The sequence below is a fragment of the Mustela putorius genome, unplaced genomic scaffold (assembly GCF_011764305.1).
Source record: "Mustela putorius furo isolate JIRA1106 unplaced genomic scaffold, ASM1176430v1.1 tig00000095_pilon_pilon_pilon, whole genome shotgun sequence".
In the NCBI taxonomy this organism is placed as follows: Eukaryota; Metazoa; Chordata; class Mammalia; order Carnivora; family Mustelidae; genus Mustela; species Mustela putorius.
The window spans coordinates 20,292,987-20,311,574 of NW_025421280.1; the positions used below are offsets into that span (position 1 = coordinate 20,292,987).

General features: G+C 55.9%; 2 protein-coding genes across 6 annotated transcripts; one reads left to right on the forward strand and one right to left on the reverse strand.

Moving 5' to 3' along the window:
• Positions 1-2,453: 2,453 nt before the first annotated feature.
• PARP3 (poly(ADP-ribose) polymerase family member 3) lies at positions 2,454-8,583 on the reverse strand. Of its 5 annotated transcripts, none has more exons than XM_013049763.2 (11): positions 8,285-8,583; positions 7,429-7,615; positions 6,658-6,783; positions 6,239-6,427; positions 5,897-6,029; positions 5,511-5,737; positions 5,103-5,249; positions 4,822-4,908; positions 4,382-4,559; positions 3,444-3,599; positions 2,454-3,002 (listed from the first exon to the last, which is right to left on the reverse strand). In XM_013049763.2, the coding sequence occupies exons 2-11, from the start codon at positions 7,609-7,611 to the stop codon at positions 2,833-2,835; spliced, it is 1,596 nt and encodes a 531-aa protein (XP_012905217.1). In that variant the 5' UTR covers positions 7,612-7,615; positions 8,285-8,583; the 3' UTR covers positions 2,454-2,832. The 5 variants fall into 5 exon arrangements, with proteins under 5 accessions (XP_012905217.1, XP_012905214.1, XP_012905216.1 ...); XM_013049760.2 differs by having other exon boundaries at positions 7,429-7,618; XM_013049762.2 differs by having other exon boundaries at positions 7,429-7,665.
• Positions 8,584-9,083: 500 nt separating this feature from the next.
• RRP9 (ribosomal RNA processing 9, U3 small nucleolar RNA binding protein) lies at positions 9,084-16,553 on the forward strand. The gene is made up of 15 exons (XM_004780097.3): positions 9,084-9,240; positions 9,533-9,615; positions 12,325-12,434; positions 12,825-12,892; positions 12,977-13,018; positions 13,279-13,405; positions 13,910-14,034; positions 14,117-14,209; positions 14,520-14,620; positions 14,719-14,853; positions 14,932-14,994; positions 15,155-15,300; positions 15,396-15,475; positions 16,201-16,274; positions 16,387-16,553. Exons 1-15 carry the CDS (start codon positions 9,160-9,162, stop codon positions 16,478-16,480), a joined length of 1,422 nt encoding a protein of 473 aa, XP_004780154.1. The 5' UTR covers positions 9,084-9,159; the 3' UTR covers positions 16,481-16,553.
• The last annotated feature ends 2,035 nt before the right edge of the window (positions 16,554-18,588 follow it).

Sequence of the window (18,588 nt, forward strand, 5' to 3'; positions counted from 1 at the left end):
CTACACAGGCACCATTTCTGTGCTTGGCCACAACTTAAACGTGGGCTTTCGTCTCTAGGAGGTGAAGCTGGATTTTTGAGGTCTTGGTCCAGAATAAGGGGAAATCCAATGCCTTCCCATTTTCCTCTTCTCTCTGCCCAGCTGGGCTTGCAGGCCTGGGACAGCGCCTGAGCTCCCGGGGCCTGGGGAGGGCTCAGCAGGACCAAGTGGGAATAGCAAATGAGAAGCGTGGACAGGGGGAAGGCGACAGGGAGGGATGGAGACTATGGCGGGGCGGAGAGTTTATGCTCCCTCTGAAGTATTCCAACTAAGTTAAAAATGGGGGGGATAATAGGATGTTTTGTAGCTTTTTTTTTTTTTTTGGCTTTTTGCTTTTGTTTTGTTTTGGTGTTTTGTTGTTGTCATCTTCGTTGTTGTTTTGTTCTAATTTGCACAAAGAAATGCGGGAAGGATTAAAAAAAAAAAAGAAATGTGGGAAGGGTAAACCGGAAACTACAGCAGGTGGGTGGGAATGGAGTGAAAGGCTTGAGGAGGACACTCTTGTGAGCACAAGTTTCTGTCCGAAAGATTAGACTTTCTGGAACTATGTCAATGTTCTATGTATTGAAAAACAACCCATCAAAGAAGACGAGGAAAACCCCCTAAGAGTTAATTATAAACAGAAACAAATGAACCTCCCTATACTTCAAGTGTAGAACAACCATACCGAAGAGAAATAAATGGCCCATCCAAGTAACATTTGAACTTGTGCCCAAACTGTGCCTTTGACCATTGACCTTCAGCTGAAAAGATAAGTCTTAAGAAAGATTCAGTACATCATGAGCTCAGCTTATAAACTTCGGTTTTCACAATGGTATGGATGTAGTAATTCTGAAACTCCTTTGTGTGTGGGATTAAGCAGTAAGTAAATATATTAAGGTTGATGGAAACCAAGGTTGTTCCTGTGACAGAAAGGAGGCATTTTAAGTATAGATTTGGGGGAGAAGGGAAGAACTCTGTTGGACTGGACTCCATTCCAGTGTTGGACTGGAATTGGAGAAATAGACATGGATAGATGTGTTCCCTTATTTACATATACTTATATGCTGGCTCTCTTTGCTACAAGGCCTTGAAAGCAATGACACCGCAGTCCCAAGGAACGTACCTACTGCCCAAATCTTGGATGTTAAATACCATTTCCTGCTCTAGGGAACCAGGGCTCCTCGGAGAAATGGCTGATTTCAGGTTTGCACGAGATGAGCTTGGAACATTTTGTGATGCCAGAAAGGAAGGAAGTGCTCAAAAAATGATGTAGATCTGAGAGTCAGCGCGAAAAACCTTCTGCTGGCAAAATCTGGGACATTTTGAAGATCAGAATAATTACAGTAATGGATTATAACCCATTGCATAAGAATCCACAAGTCCATATGGGTCATGAAGAAAGGGGATAGTGATTAATGAATATAAAAGAGATGAGGGAGTTAGGTAACTACCGTTTGCAACCATCTTAGCAAAAATTGATTTAAGTCGTCTATTTCAGTTAAAAATCATCGATGAATATTAAAGCTAGTGGGTGAAAATTGAGGAAGGACAGGGCGCTTACATCTCAAAATATTTTCCCACGGTTTACGGATTCATTACAAACAGGAAAAATGGTTGACTTTCAGGTGGAGACAGCTGGTGGATGTCACAAGAGATCGAAATTAACACGACCGAGAATGGGACTTGTCCCCGTGGGTATACTGCCCCAGAGACACATCACGTAGGTCACATTCCTGCCCAAAATGCAATGCGTGAAACTGACCATGACCAAACACCAGACAAACCCAAATCTCGAGATATTCTGTACAACTAGTCTGTCCCCTCTCATATCAAAATGTCAAAGTTATGAAGGGAAAAGAAGGGCCGGGAATGGTTTTAGACATGAGGCATAACAACTAAATGCAGTGTGTGATCCCAGATCGGACCCGGACCTGCTCTCCAGTACCCGTATTCCCATTTGGGGATAGGGTTACCTGGGAGGGGGTGGCTGGCGTGCCTGTCATGATTGTAGAGCGGTACCCCTTGGCTATATGCCAAACTTGTTAATAACGGTCGCATATAAGACACATGTGGGTGTTCGGTGCCAAGACCTGAAGAATGTTTGATTTGCCAAGCTGTCTGGGCTAAAAGGCAGAATCACCAGGTTGGTCCCCAAATATCCAATAGTTCTGAACTGGTCAGCGTCCCCTTTGAAGGTTCAATGATCAAGAGGCCAGGTGTTGCAGACATGGACGTATATGGACATGTGTGTGTGTGTGTGTGTGTGTGTGTGTGTGTGTGTGTGTGTGTGTATGTCCATGTCCCACATCACCCTTGTGGTTGCTCGCTCCCTAGAGTGGGACTGGAGTGCTTTGTGTTGTGGTGGGTCCCCAGTGAGAGAAGGAGGCCCATGTCTAGTGCAGCTGTGGCACAGACAAGCGGAGGTCAGGGAGTGGGTGGATATAATATTTAATAAACTTGCTATATATGCTTGAAGTTCAGCCTCCCCTGGTGCTCGCACCTCTCAGACAGATGATCTGGGTCAAGGTGGACAGCCCAGGTGGATGTGGGATTCCACCCACTCTCAGCCTGTGCTCCTCCACCTTGAACAGGTGGCTGTGCCTGTGCCCCAGTTAACAGCAGTCCATCACCCCCATGACCTTAGGAGGCGAGAATCTGGGACCATGGCAATGCCAGGGCCAGCAAGCACTGGGGAAGGAATCATTGTCTGGGACACAAGAGGGAGATCTGGAGGCACCAAGGGTGGGCAGGAAGGTTAAGGCTGATGGTTTAGCTGCCAGCAGACCCTGCGGACAGGACTAGGCAGCGAGCTCAGAGGTGAACCTCCAGCAGGTAACGCAGGTGACACTGGCTGTCCTGGTAGATAAGATACTCGCTCTGGGAGAATCGGGAGCTGCTGAACTCTGCACAGAGCACAGGCCGGCCCTGGGGCACCACTACTCGCTGGCCATCCAGCTCCAGCTCCGTGTCCTGGGTTGGATCTGCAAGGCACAGCAAGGGCCATGGGTGACTCAAGGGTCCCCAATCCTTGGCCTTACCAGTAAGTTCTGCCCCTTATGCTGTCCATTTCTGCCATGGGGAGCAGCTGCTCATTCCCACCTTGCAATCTCCAGACCACCACATAGGCTGGGCCTTCTGCCTGGAATATCTGCCCCATTTCTCTGCCTGGGAAATGTCTACTTACCTTTTAATGCTCAGTGATTGACACCCTTTCTTTGAAGCCCTCCTGGATGCTCAGGAGTGATATGTTGAAGCATCAAATGTTTATCCAGCCATAAAGTAAATGACTAGTAAGGAAGCCTGCTTCTTTCTCCCCCTCTCCACAGCCCCCTCCCTGCCCACCTCCTTCCTGAAGGCATCCTGGTCCCCTAGCTCAGCCCCAGGCCTTTATCCTCAGGCCCGTCCAGGTTTTCGGGACTCACCAGGCTCTGTGTGGCCTCGGGCAATGACACTGTCGAAGCCAGGGGGTGGCTGCTTCAAGCTGGGGTCATCGACGGTGATGTGGTGCTCTCTGCCCAGTGCCACCTCCCCCAGGAACATGTAGCCAAGTTGGTGGGCTCCGCAGGACATGCCAGTAACTGGGGGGCCCAGGGAAGCTCATGCATGGAGAGCTTGGTCCTCCTACCTGCCTCTCTGGCCCCTGCTTTGCTGAGTTATTATTTCCTCTGGCTTTGTTGACCCAGCCCAGAAAACTGTCCACTCTTCCTGCAGCCTTAAAAACACCCTCTTGTTCTGGCTGCAGCCCCTGCCCCCCACTCCAAAGTCAGCAGTGGCTCCCAGTGACCAAATCCAAGGGAGACGCCTTTTCTCTCTGCCATGTTCTGCTGATTTTTCCAGTGGCATCTTCCACCCCCTACCCTGGGACCCCTCTTGTACTGGCTCTCCCAAGACCACCCTCTACTCCTTCTTAGGCTCCTCTTCCCTCCTGGTGGACCCCTTGGTCTTAGGCAACCTTGGATACCCTAGAACATCAGTCCTGCCCACCCTTGCTCCCGCACACCCCAGGCAATAGCTCAGATCTTTATCATCAGGCTGTGTGCAGAGGTCCTGACCTGCTGTAGCCCCCCAGGCTTTGTGTCACCTCCTAGCTCCTTGACCTCCAAGCCTCCTCTTTCACCACCCCTCCTCACCCCCACCTGTGCCTGGCAAGCTCGTCCTGGCATTTCACCTGTCTCTGTGCAGCTGTACTTCCTCTGAGTCCCCCGCCCTGCCCCGCCCCCGGTCCCCAGGATGCCCCGCTGAGCGCTCTGGTCAAGCCACTCAAAGATTCCTCTCCTGGATCCACTGTGAGTTGTGTAAGTGCTAGTTCCCCCACGTGTCCCAGGCTGGCTGGGGTCTTGGCCCTGTGGGATAAGCTCACCGTAGCTGGCGGACTTGCTGTTCTCTGAGGCGAAATAGATGCCCTTGCCAACGCGGCCACCGGAATGAGGCATAATACGGAGCCCACTGGTGAGGATGGCGGCTACCACGGCCACGTTGGTGCCATGCCATAGTAGCTTCCGGTTGCCCAGCTTGGAGTGGGCCTGGAACCTGTCTCCCTGGGGTGGGGGTGGTGGGGGGGAACAGGGAGGGTCACGCTATCCAAGCTCAGATGCTTCTCCCTGCCATTCAGAGGATGTGACTGAGGCCCAGGGCCCCTCCTGCCAATCACACACACTCACACACGCGTGCACAAGAAGACCTGGGCCTGGGAGAAGCTGATGAGTTGCCAGCCCAACATGCTGATGGGCATATAAGCCAAGGTCATCTCCGTAAGGGGCAGGTAGTGAGGAAAATGGGTTGGCGGGGACTCTCCCTCACCTCCCCTTCTCGGTTCACTTTCCAAACGTGTTGAAGAGCCGGGCACCTGTAGCTGTTGCCAGTCTGCTCTAGGTAGGTACGGATCACCTGCAGGAAAAGCAGAAGCTGGCTGCCGAGGGTGGGAGATGTGTGGACAGACCCCTACTGCCACCTCTGGTCCCAGAGCTCTCCTCAGGCCCTGCGGGCATAGGGACAGAAGGCCAAGGGCAGGGCAGGCCGTTCCCCTGCATACCGGGAGGGCGGATGGGCAGAGGGACAGTGACTCTGGGGGACGGGCCCACCTTGTACTCGGGTGCCTTTGGGTCCAGCAGCTCGAGCTGGCACTTTAGGAGGTGATAGTCTCTGTCCAGTGGGTGTGGGACCTCCTCCACCTTCTCCTCCTCGGGGGTCGCCTGCAGGGTCTGGGCCAGCTCGATGTCCGCCAGCACCTAGAGTGATGGGCCCAGGCGGCTTGTGGGTCCACGTGACTGCCAGCATCCTCCCTCCCACATGACTGGGATGGTGGCCACCCCACCTGTCTGTCCGCCTGTGCACCCCACCCCATCCATCAGTCTGGCCTTCCCCTCCCTTGTCCTTCCGGCTACCCATTCCATCCACCTCCCTGGGCCTTCTTGATCATCTGTCCCCTCCATCTCCTTTGCCCCGTCTGTCCGTCTGCCCCACTACCTGTCCGACCCCCCAAGCCTCACCAGCAGCATGTCCTTCTTGGCCTGCAGGAGCTCAGGGGAGTTGATGGGTGGGGGCCGGTTGCGGCCGAAGTTGTGGGGGATGACGGTGTAGAAGTGGGAGGACAGCTCCTCCAGGCTGAGGCCACCATCCGCCGGGGCTCGCAGCGCAGCCTCCAGGGCCTCCAAAGCCTCGAAGCCCCGTGCGATCTGCTGCTTGCTCAGCTTCCCTAGGGGCATCTTCTTCACATCTGAGGGTGGGGTGGGCAGAGAGCCGGGGGACACTCAGCCCTGCAGCCCTGCTCCCCCACTGCCGCCCTGCCTGGCCCCAATGGCCTGAGTTTAATCATGTCCCCTCAGATCGGGTCTCCTAGGGCCCCCGCCACCGTGCCTGGCCCCTCTCCCCTCACCCAGGTTCATGAGGGTCATGGCATTCTTGAACATGTCCTTGCTGAAGATGTTGGTGATGAGCTTCTGCGTGGCCGCGTCCAGGGAGCAGGGCCGCACACGTTGCACCACGCTCCTCACTGGGCCTCCGTCCACCTAGGGGGAAAGGCCACGGATCGTGGGAGCAGCAGGGCATAGCCAGAGCGGAGCCTGGCATTAGAGAAAGATCGGTCAGATTGAGGCCAGAGAGGGGAGGTCTGTGCCTAAGTTCACACAACTGGATAGTGGTAGAAGCTAACTGGCTGGGTCTCTCCTACCAGTCCCCTCCCTTGTCCCAGGCCCTGCCACCCTCCTGGCCATGTCACCTTCACCACGGCTTCCTGGGCCTCATCGTCTCCCTGCACTTCGATGAGCGTGTACTTGCCCGGGTGGGCCACAAAGTGGTCCCGCTCTGCCCAGCTGTTCTTGGTCTTGTCGCGAAATTTCTTCTCAAAGTCCTTCTTTGCATCCTCCAGTAACTTGAAGTAGCTGAGCTTTGACTGGCCCACCTCTCCCTGCAACCAACAGCCTTCAGGAATGTGCCTGCCACCGGCTGGCTATGAGCACTGGCGGGCCTCTGCTCGGCGGGGCCCCGTGCCAAGAGCCTCCGGGGCAGTCACAGGTGGAAAGGGGGTACAGTCAGCAGCCAAGTAAGCTGTGGAGACACTGGGAAGCAGGGCGCATGTGTCGAGCAGGGAGAGGTGGGGAGAAGGAGAGTATCGGGGAGGAAGGTGGCGGCACTTACCACACGGCCCCAGCGGTTCCAGCAGGCGAAGCGGTCACCCTCTTCCAGCAGCTGGATGATGTAGAACTTGTTGTTGTTGCTTCCAATGTTGGTCTGGTTGAGGGTGCAGGCATAGTCTTCATGTACCTAGGGCCAGAGGGGCGTGGGGAGGGCAGGCCCGCTTGGGCTGCCCTTGGGTGGGACAGGGTACCTGCCTGCACATGGACAGGGGTCTGATGCTGACAGGACTCAGGTGGCACTGAAGGCATCAGAGAAGCCTCTGTCAGGGAAGCCTTGAGGGTGTCATGGTTCTGCCCTGGGGGACCCGATCTGAGGGGACATGATTAAACTCAGGCAGTTGGGGGAAGTTCTAGAAGGACGTGGGTGTGCCATATGTCAGGGAATCAGAAGGAGACATTGGTTCTTCCCTGGGAGTCTCACAGGAATACAGCCCTTCCATGCAAGGGATCTCAGGGGGAAATGGCCCTGTGGGGCTGCTTTAGAGGATATAGGTGAGTCCTGGGAAGACCGAGGGGGTCAAAGTCCTGCCTTAAGTGTGGCAGGGGAGGCTGGAGAAGCTCAGGGGCTTGCCCTGGAGTCTGAAGAGCAGAAATGACCTGCCTGGATATAATAGGACATAGCTCTACCTGACCTTTGGGGTCTCTTGGGGGGACACAGCTTACTTGGGACCCTGAGCTACCTGGCTAGATCCAAGCCCCAGTGAGGAGGGGAACAGGTCTGAGTGTATTTGAAAGGAGTAGGCGCCAACTCTGGATGGAGACTACAGCTTACCTGGGTTCTGGGGCTGTGGCTGAGTGGGCATGCTGGGTCCACTCGAACTGTGTGCTTCTCTGTGGGTGCAGCTCTGAGAGCCTCGGCAGTGGAGCGGAAGTTGTCCTCCTCCTCTGCCCCCTGCCGCCCCTGCTTTTTGTCAGGGCCCTCATGTGGCACCTGGGACTTGCGCTTTGGAGCCATGGCTCTTCTGGGGCACAGAGGGGACCCTCAGGCTTCATGGCCTCTGCGTCCCACCTGACTGGCATAATACCAACTTGCCCCTGTCTGGGTTTGCCCTTTGGTGACAGCCCCCTCCCACTGCCTCCCATTTCCCCATTCCCTGACCCAGACCAGAAACAAAACCAACTCTCTGCATCAGTTCCCTTTCCCTTTCCCATTTACAAGACCCAGGCCAGGACCCCCATCCAGTCTGCCCTCGGGGCAAGGAAGAATGGTTCCCTACCCTCTAGCAATCCAGTGTTCTGAAGAGGGAGGGAAAGTGAAAAGAGAACCTCTTCCTGCTTCTGGGCTCCTCCTCCCTCTGGTTACTGCCTGCTCCTCCCTTTCTCAGCTGACTCAGATGGACCTGGCATGGTTACTGGGCTGAGTCATCCCAACTATGGAGGAGAGTGGACAGCCGCTCCCAAGAGCCACACTCCTGGGGCAGATCTGTCCCTGTAGAACTTGGTACCCAGTGGTACCCACTGGTACCCAGTGGCCCAGAAACCCTTCCCAAAGGGTCCAAAAGTTCTGGGGTGCCAGTCAGGGTCTGAGACCAGTGGCCTTGAACTGCTCTAGGGCAAGCACCAGTCACACCTGGTCCTGCCCTGCCCTGCCCTGCAGAGGGCTGTAGGTAGGATCACAGAGCACTCACCTAAGAGAAGCAGGGACCTGGGAGAGATGGCAGCCACAGGTCTAGTATCAGGACCCCCACAGCAGTTGCAGGTCTAGGGCCTTCTCTAGCAACCCTCTGTAAACTTAGGCATGACTTGGGGAGTGATTTCCCTACAAATGCCAGAGATAGAAGCAGGGGCAGCGCGGGGTGGGGGTGTGGTTTTCCAGCTATCTGGCCACCAGTCAAGTGAGTCAGAGGCTGGGCAGGCGGAGGCCAGCAGCCTGTCCCACGGACCGGTGGACACTTGATCAGGATACAGCCAGAGCAGCCCAGGGGACTGACGCGTCCTTAGCGCCGCTTGTCTGGCCTGAGGCACGCAATACGTGTCCGCCGGTTGCCCAGTGACCTTGGGCCCAGCTGCAGACACTGCCTCCCCTTCTCCGGGCAGCCTAGATTCCTCCCGGCTATCTTGTGCCAGGATGGTTCATCCTGGCTCCAGCCCCCGATGGGGAGGAGTCACCGTCGGAGACAAGGAACCCTGCATCTCTGACGCCTCCCAGCGTCTAAAGACCGCAAACACAGAGAAGGCTCTTCTGGTCCCACCCGCCCTTGGACGTCAGCCCGCAGCAAGGCGCATGCGCTTTAGCCCTGGGCCGGAAGCTCTTGAAGAGGCTTGCTTCCTACTGGAGCCTGGCGCTGGAGCCTGTAGGAACGCTTGGGGGCGTGGCCACGAGTATTTATCCTATGGGCGCTTGCGGGGCGTGACAGAGCATATAGAAGGACCCAATGGAGCTATGGGAGGCGGGACCCGCGGGGCAGTGGGAGCCTATCGGGGCGCGGAGTCTTGCCAGACCTCCGGGGTTTAGCAGCCACGTGAGTTCTCCGTGGTGGCCGCTACATTCAGATTCGGCAGCATGTCGGCAGCAGCCGTGGCTCGAAAGCGGGGAAGGTCGGCCCCGGGGGCGGGTGCAGGGACCGGCAAGCGGCGGCGAAAGGTGAGCCTGGAGCTTCTGAGGGCCATAGTCGGTCCCGCTTACTGGGGCTGACCACCGTCACTCCTTACGGGACACCCGGGCCCCGGGCTCCTCCGCAGCCCTCTTTTCGGCATCCCAGCTGGAGTCAGCTTCGTCCCTCTCTCCGTGGGCTAAATCCTGAAAGAACTTGCACTTGAGCCGGGGTACCACCGCCTTTCCTAGGCCCACGGCCCTCGAGAGATCGGAAGGGGCGCTTGCTCCGTGCCGGGATGGTTGGGGCCCCTGACCAATGAAAGGATTATTTAATTTTCAGACTGACTCTGCCGGGGACCGGGGCAAGTCCAAGGGAGGCGGCAAGATGAATGAGGAGATCTCCAGTGACTCTGAGAGTGAGAGGTGAGCTCCCTTCCACCCAGGCGAAGAGAACAGTGAGGCCCAGGGAGTCGGGGCAGAGCTGGGCGGAGAACCGATGTCTCCTGCCTTTTTGGCTCTTAGAGCTTGGCTCTTTCTTCCACTTCTGACCCTGATGAGTAGGACTTGCTTTGAGGAGATGGAGAAGTCTCATCGACTTCCCTACAGGGTCTCTGTGTGGGGGAGAATCCCCAGTCCCAAGGGGAGACCAGTGAGACCCTCCCTGGTTCATGGGCGGGACTTGAGCACAGGCTGGGCCAGCTGGTAAGGGGAGAGGGATGCAAGAAATGCTTGCTAGTTCTTCATCTGTTTTCCCACAGTTTTACAGTTGCTTTCAACGTATGCCAGGCACTGGCTTTACTCTTGAGAATACAGAGATGAGCGAGCAGGTGAAGACAAAATGTGTTGTGATGGGATGTGTAATCTACAGCTCTGTATTCTGGAGACTGGGGAGGGAACATTTAAATAGGGCTTGGAGAGATGAGGAGGAATCCCTCAGGTAGAGGCAGGGAGGACATTCAGGGAGTGGAGAAAAGTCTAGGACTTTGTGTGTGTGGGAGTGGGAGGTGAAGAGGATGGAAAGGCTAGGTGTTGGCCCCGTCCAGGTGGGGGAGGGCTTTGAATATCTTCCTCATTCAGCAGATGCTAGGGGTGGGGTATGTTTCAGGGTTTCAAAGGAGGCTAAAAAAGTGTCAGGCCTGAGCCTGTGGAACAGAAGCTGTCATACCAGGGTATCCTGGGGACTTCCCTAAGAGTTGGCTTTGGAAATTCAGCTTCTAACATGCTGGCCTTGACCTGCTCACAGAAAGACTTCATATACTTACTTTTTAAAGTCGCTGTGGGTGGGTGTGCCTGGCCCTGTGCAGAATACTTAAAAAAAAAAAAAAAGATTTTATTTATTTATTTGACAGAGATCACAAGTAGGCAGAGAGGCAGGCAGAGGGAGGGGGGAAGCAGGCTCCCCACTGAGCAGAGAGCCTGATGCGGGCCTCCATCCCAGGACCCTGAGATCATGACCTGAGCCGAAGGCAGAGGCTTAACCCACTGAACACCCGGGCGCCCACAGAATACTTTTAAATTTTTAAAAAAATGTGTTGGGAACTGTGAGATACAGAAGGACTCAATGAAATGTGTTTGGACAAAGGGAGCAAGGGTGAAGTGATGAAGCTTTGTGTGCCCACCGCCTGGGTTAGGAGCTAGGTAGACCATTTGCAGAAGCTTAGAAGCCCCATCTCTGCATTCTGACTTGAGTTAATCATTTCTGGGGTTTTCTTCCTTCCCTTCTCCACCTCTTCTTCCTCCTCCTTTTCATTTTCTCATTCAGTCATAACTTACATACAGTAATGCTCGCTTTTTTTAGCATAGTTTGTGAGTTTTGACAAACACAGTTGTGTAACTGCCGTCACTATGAAGGTGTAGAAGGGTTTCATCACGCTCCAGAAATCCCCCCTACTCCTTTGTAGTCAGTTTCTCCCCACCTCCAGCCCCTGCTAACTACTGACCCTACAGCTTTGCCTTTTCCAGAACATCATATGAGTGGACTCATACAGCGTTTGCTTCCTTTGCTTTGCTTTGCTTTAAAGTTCCGTCTCCTATGCGTGAACCCCTCAATAATGGATTGATTAGGTAAACGGAGGAGAAGTTCTTCCCTTAGCTGGATAAAGGAAAGGTAGCACCAACCCTGTTGGCTCAAGGCTTTCTCTGGGGCCTGGTTTAGCCTTGGTTTCCAAGGTCCCTTCTGGGAACGGGCGAAGTTATAAATGGGTCTTGGGCAATGGTTGGGGCATTTGACAGGGAGTAGGTATCTTCAGGCACATGATCAAGGGACAGTTCCTGTGACCCACCTCTAGCTCCCAAAAGCAAGTCCTGGTAGGCTGTGTCTTGAGTGAAGTGAATGCTCCCAGCCAGTTCAGGGATGGGGCATGGAAGGGAAAGCAGCACCTTCACCAGCATGAGGTCAAGCCAAGACCAGTTAAGTTGCACCTGGAATCCGGTCCTCAAGGTAGAGGCTGGTACCATAGCATTGGGGGTGAGACTGATGTCCCAGAGTGTCCGCCTCTTGGGTCCTTTGATCAGATCTGGACTGGTTGCTGCTCTGCAGTCTAGGGGGGTCGTGATTCTGGAATCTGCCTTTTCAGCTTTCCATGTGGGCTCTCCTATTCCCTGTTTCCCATGCCTTTCTCATTCTTAGCTTACCCTCTTGTGTAGTGAGCATGGCCTCCATCCCTTAGTGAGGTTTAAAAAAGACAAGTCCTGTGGCACCGTGTGCATCTGACAGTGTCTTCGCTGGTCGTCGGTGGTTTAACTGGCGTGGGCTTCCAGGGGTTCACAGTGCCCTTGAGGATTTTGTGTGGGTGGCTCCTCTGTCGGCCTGCTTTCAGTGTTGCTGTTGATTCCAGCAACACTGTGTATGAGACCTTTTCTCAGCAGCCCGTGGAACCTGCTTTCTCCCTCTAGAGTTGAGAGATTTCGCAGTGATCGTTTTGGGGTTTGGGTCCCTTTTCACCCTCTTATTGGGCACTGGGTGGGTCTTTTCAGTTTGGTAAGTCAACGGCTTTCAGTTTTCTGCATGGGTAATCATTGGCCCTGAGGGTTAGCAGGATTGGGGCCGGTGAATGGCAGGGGAAGCAGCGAGGAGGCACGGTCTCAGTGGCAGGCTGGGCCCTCACAGAGGCAGCCCCTTCCCGCCTACAGCCTGCCTCCCAGGAGGACTGAGGAGGAGGACGACGAGGAGCTGGAGGAGACAGCCCAGGAGAAGAAGCTGCGCTTGGCCAAGCTCTACCTCGAGCAGCTCAGGCAGCAAGGTGAGTGCATGCGCTGGGCAGGTGAGGGGCAGGGCCTGTGCCCACAACTGCCTGCTGCGGCCCCCGCCACCGGATGGGTGACTGACGCAGGTACCTGGTGGGCTGCCCGAGCTGCGTGTGCTGGCTGCCTTGGGGGAGGGTGGCTAGGAGACTAACGGGCCTCCTGCGGTGGGGAAGTGGGGCAGACCTTCAGGGGGCTTTAGCCTGATCTCTCAGTAAAGACGGGTTAGGGGGGAGGGGACGTCTCCTTTGCCCAAGGCAGCCCGAACTTCCCGTGGGGTGCAGCCCGAGTGGGGCCCAGGACTGAGGTGGTGGTAGGGTGGGATTGGGAAGGAGGAGGTGGAGGCTTGGCCCGGGGTGACCTGACAGACTTGGTCTGCCCTTGCACAGAGGAGGAGAAGGCGGAGGCCCGGAAGTTTGAGGAGGACCAGGTGGCTGGGCGATTGAAGGAGGATGTGGTGAGTTGTGGAGGGAAGGTGGTGGGAGAGAAGGGGAGCGGGCGGTCCTGCTCCCGGGAGCTCACCCCTCTCTTCTCTGTGCAGCTGGAGCAGCGGGGCAGGCTGCAGAAGTCGGTGGCAAAGGAGGTAAGTGGGCAGGGCGCTTTGGTGTAAGACTTGAGTGAATCATAGGGCACCCGTGGATTGGTGAGCAGATGGCCTAACTGGGGACTCAGGCTGTGGGGTTTTTGCTCTGGAACATGGTGGGCATTTGGGCAGATGGGGTCAAGGAAGGGTCCGATCCTTGCACGGTGGTGGGAAAGGAATGTGTGTGCATGCGTGTGCGCGTGTGTGTGTCTAGGGGCCTTCTTGCCCCCTGTGGCAGTGACCCAGCCCTTCCTGTTCAGATTCAGGCCCCAGCCCCAGCCGACATCCGAGTCTTACGGGGGCACCAGCTCTCCATCACGTGCGTGGTCATCACCCCTGATGACGCGGCCATCTTCTCTGCTGCCAAAGACTGCACCATTATCAAGTGTGAGTGAGCATCTGGATGGGGGTGCAGCCCCAGTGGTCTTTCGGGAGGGCTGGTCTGTGAGGGGGGAGTCATCAGGGCAGACTGAGGCCCGATGGGAGAGGCTTCTGGTGGTAAGTTGGCTCCTAAGGAGGTGTTTTCTGGGTGCCACTGGAAGCTTCTGGCTAGGAGCGGGGCTGTGGGCTCCCTGAGGCTCTGTGCAGCCCCGGGATTGCATTCTGCTTTTCCTGGGTCCTCCCTTCGACAGCTGAGCGCTGTCTTCACCCACCCTTAGGAGAAACTGGAAGAACTTGTAGCCTTGGTCGTAAAGCACCTGCTTTCCTTCTCCCTGGGGCTTCGCAACTGCCCTTTGGGGTTATTGTCACCATGTAACAGACAAGGAGCCTGAGGGGGCTCTGCAGGGGCTCCCAGTGGCTCAGCCCGATCTTTGGCCTGTGCTGCCCTTGGAGGGGTTGCCAGCCAGTCCCAGCCTCCATCCCAGTAGCCTCTCTCTCTCCCGGTGTCAGGGAGTGTGGAGAGTGGACGGAAGCTCCATGTGATCCCACGAGCCAAGAAGGGTACTGAGGGGCAGCCCCCCGGCCATGACAGCCACATCCTCTGCATGGCCATCTCCTCTGACGGCAAATACCTTGTAAGGCCGGGTTGGTCCCGGGGGCGGGTAAGAGGCTGGGGCGCGCGCTGGGTGCCTGTGGCCATTGCCCTCCTCCCCGCAGGCCTCGGGTGACCGCAGCAAGCTCATTCTCATCTGGGAGGCCCAGAGCTGCCGGCACCTGTACACGTTCACAGGACACCGGGACGCTGTGTCGGTAGGAGCTGTGGACATTTGTTGAGCGACTAAGTGGGCCGGGCTGGGGTGATGGGGTGAATGAGACAGAGGGTCACCATCCTTGGCAACCTGCTCTTCGGTGCAGTGCATAAAGGACATAAAGGGGGAGAGCTGGGACAGACTGAGCTTGCTCTGGGGGGGAGGTGGGGGTGGGGGTGGCGCTCAGCAGTTTATGGCTCCTTGACAGCAGCTGAGTGCTGGGACCTGATTTCAGGAAGTCCTCCCTGGGCCTGACTTCCGCCTTGCCTGCTGTAGTCCAGGTCCCCTTTTGCCCCCTTTCCGTGTATTAGGGTCTGGCTTTCCGCAGAGGCACCCACCAGTTGTACAGCACGTCCCACGACCGCTCCGTGAAGGTGTGGAACGTGGCGGAGAACTCCTACGTGGAGACGCTGTGAGTGTTGAGGGTGCGCGGGGAGAGGGTGTGTGGATGTGCACGCCAGTGCACGTGTGACCCCCATCCTACCCCTCCGCCCCCTTCATCCCCTCCAGCTTCGGGCACCAGGATGCCGTGGCTGCGCTGGACGCCCTGAGCCGGGAGTGCTGTGTGACGGCCGGGGGCCGGGACGGCACGGTGCGTGTGTGGAAGATTCCTGAGGAGTCCCAGCTTGTCTTCTATGGCCACCAGTAAGGCTGTCCACTGGGCCCAGTGGGGGGAGCGGGGCTGGGGGAGGGGCCGTGCCCCTCACTGCTGCTCTTCGCCAGGGGCTCCATCGACAGCATCCAGCTTATCAACGAGGAGCACATGGTGTCGGGCGCAGACGACGGGTAAGAGCTGCCTTTCTGATGCCTCACACCGCCTCACACCGCTGTCACTGCTCCCGGCCTCGCCTCCTGGAACCTGTCCGAGCGGTGGTGTGATTTCTTTCCGCCCAGTGGCCTGTCTGCCCTACCCCAGCCCCTCACCCATGATCTTCTCTGTCCACAGCTCCGTGGCCTTGTGGGGCCTCTCCAAGAAGCGGCCACTCGCCCTGCAGCGTGAGGCCCATGGGCTGCGGGGGGAGCAGGGCCTGGAGCAGCCCTTCTGGGTGTCGTCGGTGGCAGCCCTGCTCAACACGGACCTGGTGGCCACAGGCGGGTAACCTTTGAGGCCAGGAGGATGGGGTGGCGGTGGGGGGTGGTAGTGGGGCACTGGGGCGGGGGTGCTCACTGTCTGTCTTTACCCCCAGGCTCCCACAGCTCCTGCGTGAAGCTCTGGCAGTGCGGGGAGGGCTTTCGGCGGCTTGACCCGCTCTGCGACATTCCCCTGGTAAGTGGGACTTGAATGCCCAGCTTGTCTTTGCCTCACTGCCGAGGTCCTGGAGCTTGTGGCCCCTGGATTTAGCCCCTTACTGTTTTTACCTGCCAGAAGGGAGGCTCCTCAGGGCAGGGCCAGCTAGGACTTCTCTGTTTCATAGTCCCAGCTCTTAGTGCAGGGCCTGACAGGAGCCCTTCCTCCTTCTCCCTCTCCTCCACTCCCCACCCTGTCCTGGGTGCAGGGGAACGAGGTTGGGACAAGGCAGGGGCAGCGTGTGCAGAGGCCTGGAGGTGACGGGCAGCCTGGTGCTATCTCACAGCCAGAGCCTGTGGGCATGGGAAGGGAGAGTGGCAGGACGGTCCATGACATCTGGTGACTGTGCAGGGCTCGGTGATAGTCTTGGGGTCTCCAGGACCCCACAGCCAGGAGCTAGGCCCTGGGCCACCCTGATAAGTGATGTACTTGGCATACACTGTCTCCTTAAACCCTCACAAGTTCACTGTGAGGCCAGCACTCTTTTTTCCGTCCATCTCATAGGTATGGAGGCTGAAGCCCTGAGGGGTCAGGGGCTGACCCAGGTAGCAGGAGGCAGAGCAGGGATTTAAGCTGGGCCTGCCGAGGCCAGGCCCTTGGCTGTGAGGCTGGGGCTATGGTGTGGGTCCGCAGTGGAGGGGGGTTGGGGGATGGATCTGTTCTCACATCTTCTCACGTCTTCCCATGTCTCGCCCTCTTCTCAGGTGGGCTTTATCAACAGCCTCAAGTTCTCCAGCTCGGGGGATTTCCTGGTGGCTGGGGTGGGGCAGGAGCACAGGTATGAGGCACCCTAGGGAGGCGGGTTGGAAGGTGGTACTGGCCAGGCCACTGGGTGGGGTGGTGGGGGCTGGGCCTGGGCTCAGCCCCTCCTTTCGTTCTGTCCCCTGTAGGCTTGGCCGCTGGTGGCGCATCAAAGAGGCCCGGAACTCCGTCTGCATCATCCCGCTCCACAGGACCCCCAGGCCCCCCGCTGCCGGCTCCTGACTCTTCTCCCCTTTATTTAAGTCTTTCCCAGACCAGGCCCTGCCCTCTTTGTATTAAAAGCTTTCTCCTTTGGGCCTTGTCTCTTGCAGCTTCTTGGGTGGGGAAGGAGGGTGATGGCGGGACTATGGGCTGGAAGAGGCCAGGGAGGGACAGGGCTCCCAGAGTCTCGATTACTGAGGGCTTTTTTTTTTAAAGGTTGTATTTATTTATTTGCAGAGAGAGTGTAAGAGAGAGAGAGAGAGTGCACAAGCAGGGTAAGCGGCAGGTAGAGGGAAGCAGGCTACCTGCTGAGCAGGGACCCAGATGTGGGACTCGATCTCAGGACCCTGGGATCATGACCTGAGCTGAAGGCAGACCCTTAACCATCTGAGCCACCCAGGTGTCCTGGCTGAGGGCTTTTTATCCTTTTCCATGGAACTTGGGGATGGAAACCTTAGCCAGCTCCCGGGCCTTGAGTATCCTCTGTGACCTTATTAGAACAGCTCCCTGCCCCCGGCTCCGGGCTGCTAGGTGTCAGAAGCTGCTGACCCTCAGCTGGGAAGCCATGGCTGTCCAGTTATGTGTCAGGGCTGGCTGTGGAGTCTGAGAACTGAAATGACAGCTAGGCCTGCAAGTCAGGCCGACCCCAGCCAGGTCAGGAAGCTGGGGTGGGTGGGGTGGGGCACTGTACTGCCTACTGCCTGGGGACAGGTGTCAGAGTTGGGAATAGCTCTGCCCTTGGTCTGAATGACAGCCAGGCTGTCAGAAGAATCTTCTTCCTGCTGATTTTACCCACTGGATGATTCACTCCTGCCACTGGCAAAGCCAGAGGAGGCTGACTAGTAGTGTCCAAGTGCAATAAAGTCTCCTTTTAATGGGAAATGAGAATGTTAAGGATTCTGCTCTAAGCTTTTCTTAACCCATTGGGCTCAACCACTGAGTCTGTGGTTCCCAAGGGGGCAGCATGGTCCCCTCAGGGGAGGAAGTCACAGGACTTCTCTCCCGCTCCCCTGCTCAGGAGGTCCACCAACAGAGAGACCTGCTCCTGCCTCCCTGCATCCCTCTGGGGCCAGATGGCATCAGGTTCAGATTGAATCCCCCCAAAATCCTGTTCTGGATCAGAAGATGGTAATGGAATTCACTTCCTGTGTTCTGCCTCAAATTGAGCTCAATGATAGTATAAGCACACTTCCTGAGAGACATGGCAAAGGAACACGGAAACGCACCCCCATACACGAACCCCTTTGCTATGGACACGTTCCTACTGAGAGAAATCCACAGTGTTGAATCATTGCTTCTCTGTAAGTAACGCATCATTTTTCTTCTGGCTGCTTTTATGATGTTTTTATCTTTGATTTTCAGCAGTTAATACATCTTTTTATAATTTTTTTTTCTGATTAAAAGACATAACATAATTTATCATTGTCACCATTTTTTAATGCTGATGTCATAATTTTCTTATCAATTAGCAGAGGCTTTTTTTTTTTTTTTTTCTAAGAGAGCTTGCTTGTGAGCCAGGAGGAGGGGTGTGTTTAAAGTGGTTAAAGAGGGAGAGAATCTTAAGCAGGCTCCATGCTGGGCATGGACACAGGACTTGATCCCATGACCCTGAAATCATGACCCGAGCCACCCAGGTGCCCCACTGATGTCACCATATTGAAGCGTACCATTCTGGCATTGGGTACATTCACGTTGTGGTGCAGCGGTCACCACCATCCATTCCCCTAATGCTTGCAAATCTGGAACTCTGTACCTGTGAAACTGTAGCTCCCCTGGCCCCCTCCCCCCAACCCCTGGTAACCACCATTTTACTTTCCATGGCTTTGACTACTCCAAGTATCTCATAGAAGTAGAATCATACAATATTGCCTTTTGGTGACTGAGTTATTTCACTTAGCGTAATGTTAGGGTGTGTTCATGTTCTAGCAGGTGTCAGGATCTCCTTTCTCTTTTTTAAGGCTGAATAATATTCCATGGTGTGCATATACCACATTTTGTCACCCATCCCTAAACTTGGACACTTGGGCTGCTTCTGTGTTTAGCTACCATGAATAATGCTGCTAGGAATGTGGCCACATGAATATCTCTTCAAGACTCTGCTTTCGTTTCTTTGGGGTGTATGCCTAGAA